The sequence below is a fragment of the Oncorhynchus mykiss genome, chromosome 15 (genome assembly GCF_057628025.1).
Source record: "Oncorhynchus mykiss isolate SJ-2025 chromosome 15, ASM5762802v1, whole genome shotgun sequence".
Classification (NCBI taxonomy): Eukaryota; Metazoa; Chordata; class Actinopteri; order Salmoniformes; family Salmonidae; genus Oncorhynchus; species Oncorhynchus mykiss.
Window position 1 is genome coordinate 67,470,434 of NC_143036.1, and position 12,067 is coordinate 67,482,500.

The window sequence follows — 12,067 nt, forward strand, 5'->3', positions numbered from 1 at the left end:
TGAAGAATCAACAACAAGTGGGACACAATCATGAAGTGGAACGACATTTATTGGATATTTCAAACTTTTTTAACAAACAAAAACTGAAAAATTGGGCGTGCAAAATTATTCAGCCCTTTACTTTCAGTGCAGCAAACTCTCTCCAGAAGTTCAGTGAGGATCTCTGAATGATCCAATGTTGACCTAAATGACTAATGATGATAAATACAATCCACCTGTGTGTAATCAAGTCTCCGTATAAATGCACCTGCACTGTGATAGTCTCAGAGGTCCGTTAAAAGCGCAGAGAGCATCATGAAGAACAAGGAACACACCAGGCAGGTCCGAGATACTGTTGTGAAGAAGTTTAAAGCCGGATTTGGATACAAAAAGATTTCCCAAGCTTTAAACATCCCAAGGAGCACTGTGCAAGCGATAATATTGAAATGGAAGGAGTATCAGACCACTGCAAATCTACCAAGACCTGGCCGTCCCTCTAAACTTTCAGCTCATACAAGGAGAAGACTGATCAGAGATGCAGCCAAGAGGCCCATGATCACTCTGGATGAACTGCAGAGATCTACAGCTGAGGTGGGAGACTCTGTCCATAGGACAACAATCAGTCGTATATTGCACAAATCTGGCCTTTATGGAAGAGTGGCAAGAAGAAAGCCATTTCTTAAAGATATCCATAAAAAGTGTCGTTTAAAGTTTGCCACAAGCCACCTGGGAGACACACCAAACATGTGGAAGAAGGCGCTCTGGTCAGATGAAACCAAAATTGAACTTTTTGGCAACAGTGCAAAACGTTATGTTTGGCGTAAAAGCAACACAGCTGAACACACCATACCCACTGTCAAACATGGTGGTGGCAGCATCATGGTTTGGGCCTGCTTTTCTTCAGCAGGGACAGGGAAGATGGTTAAAATTGATGGGAAGATGGATGGAGCCAAATACAGGACCATTCTGGAAGAAAACCTGATGGAGTCTGCAAAAGACCTGAGACTGGGACGGAGATTTGTCTTCCAACAAGACAATGATCCAAAACATAAAGCAAAATCTACAATGGAGTGGTTCAAAAATAAACATGTTAGAATGGCCAAGTCAAAGTCCAGACCTGAATCCAATCGAGAATCTGTGGAAAGAACTGAAAACTGCTGTTCACAAATGTGGGAACAACAACGCTTATTTAAGATGCAAACGAGATCAAGGTGTGTAAGAGTCGTTTAAATGGAAGAGGTGACCTACCAAAAGTAGCACTGGTACTTTGAAGTCCATTGAGTAGAACTAGGACACCATAGCCTGGTAAAACCATACTGAAAGATGCGCTCAGCATGATTTCAATGGGGAGCGCAGCATCCGGTCTGGTTTAAACCAGGCTAAGGACATTAACAATCCTTGGTGAAATCTAGCAGCTTTGACTGTTTGGTGATTTCATTCCAGTAACAACATGCTTCTTTTTAATCATTTGCTCATTTTTATTCAGCAGAATTTTTTAATACAATGACAAGGGCTGTCATAAGGAAACAAATCCAAACACTGTTTCTGCTACGGCATACAGAGACAGAGAGAGAGAGAGAGAGAGATCATCATATGTAAACATTACAGAAAGAGGGAGGAGGAAGATGAGAAAATGCTGTTTGTCAAGGTGTTCTGGCCACGAGAGAGAGAGGGAGAAGAAGAAAGACGAGAAAAAAACACTCCCAACATAAACTTCATTAAATGTCATATCACATAGGTATACATCAAGGACAGAAATAAGCTCGTCCGGTTGGTGTGGATCTCGAGCTAGCTTTTTAAAATTAACTTCATAAAACATAGCATTATTAATTTCTTGTCATTCATTAAGGAAGCGTTTCTCTCTGCAAAAAGCTGTTAATAATAAAAGTGAATGGATCCTCTTCTCAAGGCCTAGCCCCTTTCCTGTACAGCGGATAGGAGGGATTGGCTGTGGTAGGGATAGGGTAAGGTAGCGATGCGCATGATTAGTGTGGGCGTATGACATCACTAATCAGGAAAGGATGACATGGTAATTAACGGAGCTCTGCAGCAGGGGGGGGGGGGGGACATGATAAGAACAACTGGTAGTGGCTCAGGAAGGGTGGAAAAGAGGAAGGATTGGACAGTCACTGTTTTTATGAGTTCATAGCCCGGAGGGAGGAGGAGGAGGAGGAAGGGATGTGCAGAGTAGCAGTAGAGGGGACCAGGAGGAGGAGGAAGGGATGTACAGAGTAGCAGGAGAGGGGACCAGGAGGAGGAGGAAGGGATGTACAGAGTAGCAGGAGAGGAGACCAGGAGGAGGAGAAAGGGATGTACAGAGTAGCAGGAGAGAGGAGGAGGAGGAGGAGGAAGGGATGTACAGAGTAGCAGGAGAGAGGACCAGGAGGAGGAGGAAGGGATGTACAGAGTAGCAGGAGAGAGGAGGAGGAGGATGAGGAAGGGATGTGCAGAGTAGCAGGAGAGGGGACCAGGAGGATGAGGAAGGGATGTGCAGAGTAGCAGGAGAGGGGAGGAGGAGGAAGGGATGTGCAGAGTAGCAGGAGAGGGGAGGAGGAGGAAGGGATGTGCAGAGTAGCAGGAGAGAGGACCAGGAGGATGAACATGGAATAAAAGGAAGAGAGAGAGTCAATGCTTGTCCTTTACTTTGTTTTATTTTCGTTGAATCGTTTTCTGTCACTTTTTCTCGTCCAATGAGTGCATCTCGTCTTCCGCGTTGGTCTTTGGAATGGCACGGTGCGCTTTTCATTTTTTTAGTTTGTAGCCAAACTCGTCTGCGTCGTCGTCGCGGAAGTCTCCGTAGCGCCAGATGTTGAGCTGAGATAAAACATGAGACAGAAAAGACCATGAGCGCTTAGTGAATAGCTGACAATAAAACAGACAAGCAACAGTCTCAATTAACCTTCAGTTCAAATGGGGAGCCTCAGCCCCCCCCCCCCTCCCTCGAGACAGAGAGAGACAGAGCAAGAGAGAGAGCAAGAGCGAGCGAGAGAGAGCGAGAGAGAGCGAGCGAGAGAGAGCGAGCAAGAGAGAGAGCAAGTGAGAGCAAGAGAAAGCAAGTGAGAGAGCAAGAGTGCAAGAGAGAGCAAGAGAGAGCAAGTGAGAGAGCAAGAGAGCGAGAGAGAGAACGAGAAAACGAGAGAGAGCGAGAGAGAGCAAGAGAGCGAGTGAGAGCAAGAGAGCAAGAGCGAGAGAGCAAGAGAGACCGAGAGAGAGCAAGAGCGAGAGAGAGCGAGAGAGCAAGAGAGCGAGAGAGAGCGAGAGAGCGAGAAAACGAGAGAGAAAGCAAGAGAGAGCAAGAGAGAGAGCGAGAACGAGAGCAAGAGAGAGAGAACGAGCGAAAGAAAGCGAGAGAGAGAAAGCAAGAGAGAGAAAGCGAGAGAGAGAAAGCGAGAGAGAGAAAGCGAGAGCGAGCGAGAGAGCAAGAGAGCGAGTGAGAGCAAGAGAGCGAACGAGAGCAAGCGAGAGCAAGAGCAAGCGAGAGCGAGAGCAAGAGCAAGAGAGAGCAATTGCAAGAGAGCAAGAGCAAAAGAGAGCGAGACAGCGAGAGTGGTAGACATAGAGACAGGGGCAGATAGACAGAGGTTGAAAGAGAGAGAGAGAAAGCGAGAGCGAGAGAGCAAGCAAGAGAGCGAGAGCGAGCGAGAGAGCGAGTGAGAGCAAGAGAGCGAGTGAGAGCAAGAGAGCGAGCGAGAGCAAGAGCGAGCGAGAGCGAGAGCAAGAGCAAAAGAGAGCGAGACAGCGAGAGTGGTAGACATAGAGACAGGGGCAGATAGACAGAGGTTGAGAGAGAGAGAGAGGTTGAGAGAGAGAGAGAGGTTGAGAGAGAGAGAGAGAGGTTGAGAGAGAGAGAGAGAGAGGTTGAGAGAGAGAGAGAGAGGTTGAGAGAGAGAGAGAGAGGTTGAGAGAGAGAGGTTGAGAGAGAGAGGTTGAGAGAGAGAGGTTGAGAGAGAGAGGTTGAGAGAGAGAGGTTGAGAGAGAGAGAGAGAGGTTGAGAGAGAGAGGTTGAGAGAGAGAGAGAGGTTGAGAGAGAGAGAGAGAGGTTGAGAGAGAGAGAGAGAGGTTGAGAGAGAGAGGTTGAGAGAGAGAGAGAGAGGTTGAGAGAGAGAGAGAGAGGTTGAGAGAGAGAGGTTGAGAGAGAGAGAGAGAGGTTGAGAGAGAGAGAGAGAGGTTGAGAGAGAGAGGTTGAGAGAGAGAGAGAGAGAGAGAGAGAGAGAGAGAGAGAGAGAGAGAGAGAGAGAGAGAGAGAGGGGGTATAGAGAGAACATCAGTGTACTCTCACACCCCAGTGAGAACGAGGGGAGCATCATCATTGAATCCTTTCCAGAAGGGCCCCGGTGCTTCAGCCGCATCCCTGTCTATTCCTTCTATTCCATTAAATTCACTCCGCTGAGCTCTGCATCCCTCATCAAGCATCTAGGCAATTTCCTGCTAAACGTTCAGTTTGACTCGCAATGGGAAGGGCGGTGGTAGTGTGTGAGGGGGCATTCTAGGTGGGGACGCAAGAAGTTGTGTGTGTGTGTGAGAGATGTTTCACGACACCAACCAAGGCCCCCTCCTCTCATCATCAGCAGCGTGTGTTCAGCTGTTAACATGACGATTCACAGCCAATTAGCGACCATGCTAATTTGCGCTAGTTGTTAGGAAGCGGCTGCCATGTTGTCTTTCCTGTTTCTTTTCCTTTTCCGTCAATGCCTTGTCACTCCTTGCAGCCTTTTGGAGAACAACATCTCATTTACACCAACTTTGCCTTTGATTTGACGATTGTTTGAGCATGGCGTTGTGTGATTGGACAATATATCAAAGCAGTGAGTGCGTTTGTCTTGTGAATGGCTGCTGAAGAGAACTGTGCCTTCTTGAAGGTCACAGTGTTTAAGGAGGATAAATGGATGCCACCTGTTTACCATAAAGCAGGTAAAACAAGCACCCCAAGACTAGAAAAACTAATCTATATAAGGTCATTGGGCTATGCTCTTGGGCAAGATACAGTAAACAGTTACTGTATAACTAGGAGTATTAGGATTGAGCGGTGTAATCGCAAGGATAATGAAACTGGGCTGATACTTTTTGTATATGCTCTGGCATCTGACTAGACGATTGGCTAGTGTACCTAAACAGATAGAACCACTTGCATTTGGATTGCGGACCCTGGGGGGTGTGGAGGGGGGCAATCGGACCCTGGGGGGTGTGGAGGGGGGCAAGCGCACCCTGGGGGGTGTGGAGGGGGGCAAGCGGACCCTGGGGGGTGTGGAGGGGGGCAAGCGGACCCTGGGGGGTGTGGAGGGGGGCAAGCGCACCCTGGGGGGTGTGGAGGGGGGCAAGCGGACCCTGGGGGGTGTGGAGGGGGGCAAGCGGACCCTGGGGGGTGTGGAGGGGGGCAAGCGGACCCTGGGGGGTGTGGAGGGGGGCAAGCGGACCCTGGGGGGTGTGGAGGGGGGCAATCGGACCCTGGGGGGTGTGGAGGGGGGCAAGCGCACCCTGGGGGGTGTGGAGGGGGGCAAGCGGACCCTGGGGGGTGTGGAGGGGGGCAAGCGGACCCTGGGGGGTGTGGAGGGGGGCAAGCGCACCCTGGGGGGTGTGGAGGGGGGCAAGCGGACCCTGGGGGGTGTGGAGGGGGCAAGCGGACCCTGGGGGGTGTGGAGGGGGGCAAGCGGACCCTGGGGGGTGTGGAGGGGGGCAAGCGGACCCTGGGGGGTGTGGAGGGGGGCAAGCGTCCTGTGTGCCATGTGGATGCCATGTGGATGCCATCTATCCCTCTCTCCCTCTCCATCCCTTGCTTTCTTTCCATCAGCGTGGGCCTGCACAGACTGTGGGCCAGCGTCCATTTAGGACAGCACTGCCTGCCAATGAGATGTGTCACGTCTTCAGAGAACAGACAGGTGGAGAGAAAGACAGAGGGAGCAGAGAAATGAAGGAGAGCTCCTTTCTTCTAATAGTAGTTGTAATTACAGCTTTGGAAACACCGGTTTACCTGTCATACCAATAAAGCCAGGCTCAATTTGTATTGTGTTAAGCGAGCTAGTATGAAACAGGGACAGAAAAGTGAGAAAGAGGGAGAGAGGTAGAGATGTAGAGAGAGAGGTAGCGAGAGAGAGAGGGAGCTAGTATGAAACAGGGAGAGAAAAGTGAGAGAGCGGTAGAGATGTAGAGATGTAGAGAGAGGTAGCGAGAGAGAGAGGGAGCTAGTATGAAACAGGGAGAGAAAAGTGAGAAAGGGGGAGAGATGTAGAGAGAGAGGTAGCGAGAGAGAGAGGGAGCTAGTATGAAACAGGGAGAGAAAAGTGAGAAAGGGGGAGAGATGTAGAGATGTAGAGAGAGAGGTAGCGAGAGAGAGAGGGAGCTAGTATGAAACAGGGAGAGAAAAGTGAGAAAGGGGGAGAGAGGTAGAGATGTAGAGAGAGAGGTAGCGAGAGAGAGAGGGAGCTAGTATGAAACAGGGAGAGAAAAGTGAGAAAGGGGGAGAGCGGTAGAGATGTAAAGAGAGAGGTAGCGAGAGAGAGAGGGAGCTAGTATGAAACAGGGAGAGAAAAGTGAGAAAGGGGGAGAGAGGTAGAGATGTAGAGAGAGAGGTAGCGAGAGAGAGAGTGAGCTAGTATGAAACAGGGAGAGAAAAGTGAGAAAGGGGGAGAGAGGTAGAGATGTAGAGAGAGAGGTAGCGAGAGAGAGAGTGAGCTAGTATGAAACAGGGAGAGAAAAGTGAGAAAGGGGGAGAGAGGTAGAGATGTAGAGAGAGAGGTAGCGAGAGAGAGAGTGAGCTAGTATGAAACAGGGAGAGAAAAGTGAGAAAGGGGGAGAGAGGTAGAGATGTAGAGAGAGAGGTAGCGAGAGAGAGAGGGAGCGAGTATGAAACAGGGAGAGAAAAGTGAGAAAGGGGGAGAGAGGTAGAGATGTAGAGAGAGAGGTAGCGAGAGAGAGAGGGAGCTAGTATGAAACAGGGAGAGAAAAGTGAGAAAGGGGGAGAGAGGTAGAGATGTAGAGAGAGAGGGAGCGAGAGAGAGAGGGAGCTAGTATGAAACAGGGAGAGAAAAGTGAGAAATGGGGAGAGAGGTAGAGATGTAGAGAGGTAGCGAGAGAGAGAGGGAGCTAGTATGAAACAGGGAGAGAAAAGTGAGAAAGGGGGAGAGAGGTAGAGATGTAGAGAGAGGTAGCGAGAGAGAGAGGGAGCTAGTATGAAACAGGGAGAGAAAAGTGAGAAAGGGGGAGAGAGGTAGAGATGTAGAGAGAGAGGGAGCGAGAGAGAGAGGGAGCTAGTATGAAACAGGGAGAGAAAAGTGAGAAAGGGGGAGAGAGGTAGAGATGTAGAGAGAGAGGGAGCGAGAGAGAGAGGGAGCTAGTATGAAACAGGGAGAGAAAAGTGAGAAAGGGGGAGAGAGGTAGAGATGTAGAGAGAGAGGGAGCGAGAGAGAGAGGGAGCTAGTATGAAACAGGGAGAGAAAAGTGAGAAAGGGGGAGAGAGGTAGAGATGTAGAGAGAGAGGGAGCGAGAGAGAGAGGGAGCTAGTATGAAACAGGGAGAGAAAAGTGAGAAAGGGGGAGAGAGGAAGAGATGTAGAGAGAGAGGTAGCGAGAGAGAGCGGGAGCTAGTATGAAACAGGGAGAAAAAAGTGAGAAAGGGGGAGAGAGGTAGAGATGTAAAGAGAGGTAGCGAGAGAGAGAGGGAGCTAGTATGAAACAGGGAGAGAAAAGTGAGAAAGGGGGAGAGAGGTAGAGATGTAGAGAGAGAGGTAGCGAGAGAGAGAGGGAGCTAGTATGAAACAGGGAGAGAAAAGTGAGAAAGGGGGAGAGAGGAAGAGATGTAGAGAGAGAGGTTGCGAGAGAGAGAGGGAGCTAGTATGAAACAGGGAGAAAAAAGTGAGAAAGGGGGAGAGAGGTAGAGATGTAAAGAGAGGTAGCGTGAGAGAGAGGGAGCTAGTATGAAACAGGGAGAGAAAAGTGAGAAAGGGGTAGAGATGTAGAGATGTAGAGAGAGAGGTAGCAAGAGAGAGAGGGAGCTAGTATGAAACAGGGAGAGAAAAGTGAGAAAGGGGGAGAGATGTAGAGAGAGAGGGAGCTAGTATGAAACAGGGAGAGAAAAGTGAGAAAGGGGGAGAGATGTAGAGAGAGAGGGAGCGAGAGATAGAGAGAAACTTACCCTGGCAGTCTTGGCAGACTCCTGACCGTTGAGATACTCCGTCACCTGAGAGAGAGAACATGCATTAGTGTTGCAACTAAACCAGACTGAATTCTGTGGAGAGAAACACATTGGGTGCATCTCAACTCTCTAATTAATGTAGCCTCCTCGACTCGCCTCCTTTCCTTCATTGAAAATCGTCTCAGTGCAGATGAATGAGAAGGACACAAGTGGAGGACGCCACTTTAGACTATCAACACGCACCGACAAACACCTTCCCACCCATACATTCATAACACACATGTCGACAGGCTTCATTGGTAGCACTGCATTGCACATGGTAACAACAAAAACAGCAAGGTCATCATCAGATCAATAGGAAACGCGGATGCTAACCGCTAGCCCACCTGCTAACAGCTAACAACAGCGAGCAATCAAGCCAAGTGGCTCTCGTCTATACAGCGAGCTAGCTTTTAGAGCCTTCCTATTTAGCATTTAATTACAATCAAAATGCATTCACGTTTCACATGTCAGCGATAGGCTAGCAGGGTAAGAGAGGCGCACTACCTGCCTACGCTAGTGATGAAATCAGACCTGTATTGTGATTGTACTGCATCACAAGGGCAGGTGATTAGTCGGCGAGGGCCCTGATAGAGCAGTGAATGGTGGGAATAGAGTCAGGAAGTCAGAATCCTGTAGGATATTGAGGTCTGTAAATGAAGTAGATTGTGCTCGTCTATGTGTGTCTTTGTAAGGGCTGGGAATGATGATATTAACACGATACTTCAGTGTTGTTATGTAGGGGCGGCAGGTAGCCTAGTGGTTAGAACGTAGAGAGCTAACAGGGTAAAACATCTGTCATTCTGCCCCTGAACACGGAGGTTAACCATCTGTTCCCCGGTAAGCCGTCATTGTAAATAAGAATGTGTTCTTAACTGACTTGCCTAGTTAAACAAAGGTTAAATAAAATGATCACAATTCTATATGTATTGCGATTCGACACTGTGATTTGTTGTTCCAAACATATTGCTCACCATATGTCTGAGGCAGAGGAACAAGATGGAGAAAACAAGTTTGATCAGTCTTGTAAATGTGCTGAAAACAAATTGGCTTCCTACTAAGATGGAGAACAAGCTATGAAGGAAAATACTGGAGATGTGGTGTGCAGGTACAGCCAACTAGCACAAAAATAGTATTATCAAAATAATATGATATATCCTCAAATATAACTGTACTGATTTTTCTCCCCCTTCCTTAGTCTTTGTGTAAGTGTGGGAAATTAGGCTGGCTTGGATAGACAGGATTTGACTTGTGATGCTTTGGCTCAAATGAGAGTGAGTGAGAGAAAGTGAGAGAGACAGTGAGAGAGACAGACAGAAAGAGAGACAGACAGAGAGAGAGAGAGAGAGAGAGAGAGAGAGAGAGAGAGAGACAGTGAGAGAGACAGACAGAGTGAGAGAGAGAGACAGTGAGACAAACAGACAAACAGAGTGAGACACAGACAAACAGAGTGAGACACAGATAAACAGAGTGAGACACAGACAAACAGAGTGAGACACAGACAAACAGAGTGAGACAAACAGAGAGACACAGACAAACAGAGTGAGACAAACAGAGTGAGACACAGACAAACAGAGTGAGACAAACAGAGTGAGAGAAACAGTGTGATAGCGAGAGAGACAGACAGACAGAGTGAGACACAGAGTGAGACACAGACAGAGTGAGACACAGACAAACAGAGTGAGACACAAACAGAGTGAGACACAGACAAACAGAGTGAGACAGAGAGAGAGACAGTGCGATAGTGAGAGAGACAGAGAGTGAGACACAGACAAACAGAGTGAGACACAAACAGAGTGAGACACAAACAGACAGAGTGAGAGACAAACAGACAGAGTGAGAGACAAACAGACAGAGTGAGAGACAAACAGACAGAGTGAGAGACAGACAGACAGAGTGAGAGACAGACAGATAGAGTGAGAGACAGACAGATAGAGTGAGAGACAGACAGAGTGAGAGACAGACAGAGTGAGAGACAGACAGAGTGAGAGACAGACAGAGTGAGAGACAGACAGAGTGAGAGACAGACAGAGTGAGAGACAGACAGACAGAGTGAGAGACAAACAGAAGGAGTGAGAGACAGACAGACAGAGTGAGAGACAGACAGATAGAGTGAGAGACAGACAGAGTGAGAGACAGACAGAGTGAGAGACAGACAGAGTGAGAGACAGACAGAGTGAGAGACAGACAGAGTGAGAGACAGACAGAGTGAGAGACAGACAGAGTGAGAGACAGACAGAGTGAGAGACAGACAGAGTGAGAGACAGACAGAGTGAGAGACAGACAAACAGAGTGAGACAGAGTGAGACACAGACAAACAGAGTGAGACACAAACAGAGTGAGACACAGACAAACAGAGTGAGACAGAGTGAGAGAGACAATGCAATAGTGAGAGAGACAGACAGACAGAGTGAGACACAGACAAACAGAGTGAGACAAACAGAGTGAGACACAGACAAACAGAGTGAGACAAACAGAGTGAGACAAACAGAGTGAGACAGACAGAGTGAGACAGACAGACAGACAGAGTGAGAGACAGACAGAGTGAGAGACCGACAGACAGAGTGAGATACAGACAGACAGAGTGAGATACAGACAGACAGAGTGAGATACAGACAGACATAGTGAGACACAGACAAACAGAGTGAGACACATACAAACAGAGTGAGACAGAGTGAGACACAGACAGAGTGAGACAAACAGAGTGAGACAAACAGACAAACAGAGTGAGACAGACAGACAGACAGACAGACAGACAGACAGACAGAGTGAGAGAGAGTGAGAGACAGACAGAGTGAGACACAGACAGAGTGAGACACAGACAGACAGAGTGAGACACAGACAGACAGAGTGAGACAGACAAACAGAGTGAGTCACAGACAAACAGAGTGAGAGAGACAGACACAGAGTGAGAGAGACAGACACAGAGTGAGAGAGACAGACAGACAGTGTGAGAGAGACAGAGACAGAGTGAGAGAGACAGACAGACATAGTGAGAGAGACAGACAGACAGAGAGTGAGAGAGACAGTGCGATAGTGAGAGAGACAGTGCGATAGTGAGAGAGACAGACAGAGTGAGAGAGACAGACAGAGTGAGAGAGACAGACAGAGTGAGAGAGAGAGACAGACAGAGAGACAGAGTGAGAGAGACAGACAAACCGAGTGAGAGACAGACAAACCGAGTGAGAGACAGACAAACCGAGTGAGAGAGACAGACAAACCAAGTGAGAGAGACAGACAAACCGAGTGAGAGAGACAGACAAACCAAGTGAGAGAGACAGACAAACCAAGTGAGAGAGACAGACAAACCAAGTGAGAGAGACAGACAAACCAAGTGAGAGAGACAGACAAACCGAGTGAGAGAGACAGAGTGAGAGAGACAGACAGAGTGAGAGAGACAGACAGAGTGAGAGAGACAGACAAACCGAGTGAGAGAGACAGACAAACCGAGTGAGAGAGACAGAGTGAGAGAGACAGACAGAGTGAGAGAGACAGACAAAGTGAGAGAGATAGACAGAGTGAGAGAGATAGACAGAGTGAGAGAGATAGACAGAGTGAGAGAGATAGACAGAGTGAGAGAGATAGACAGAGTGAGAGAGACAGACAGAGTGAGAGAGAGAGACAGACAGAGAGACAGAGTGAGAGAGACAGACAAACCGAGTGAGAGACAGACAAACCGAGTGAGAGACAGACAAACCGAGTGAGAGAGACAGACAAACCAAGTGAGAGAGACAGACAAACCGAGTGAGAGAGACAGACAAACCAAGTGAGAGAGACAGACAAACCAAGTGAGAGAGACAGACAAACCAAGTGAGAGAGACAGACAAACCAAGTGAGAGAGACAGACAAACCGAGTGAGAGAGACAGAGTGAGAGAGACAGACAGAGTGAGAGAGACAGACAAACCGAGTGAGAGAGACAGA

At 48.5% G+C, this 12,067-nt stretch overlaps 1 protein-coding gene across 2 annotated transcripts in view; it reads right to left on the reverse strand.

Annotated features, from left to right (window-relative positions):
- Nucleotides 1-1,436: 1,436 nt before the first annotated feature.
- The window catches only part of LOC110490780 (staphylococcal nuclease domain-containing protein 1), a 374,611-nt gene continuing 363,980 nt past the window's right edge, over nucleotides 1,437-12,067 (reverse strand). For both annotated transcript variants that reach the window (XM_036944950.2, XM_090200893.1), the window contains exons 23-24: nucleotides 8,107-8,151; nucleotides 1,437-2,793 (exon numbers count right to left, since the gene is read on the reverse strand). In XM_036944950.2, coding sequence (XP_036800845.1) covers nucleotides 2,722-2,793; nucleotides 8,107-8,151 — 117 coding nt within the window. In that variant the 3' untranslated portion in view covers nucleotides 1,437-2,721. The remainder of the gene's footprint in view (nucleotides 2,794-8,106; nucleotides 8,152-12,067) is intronic.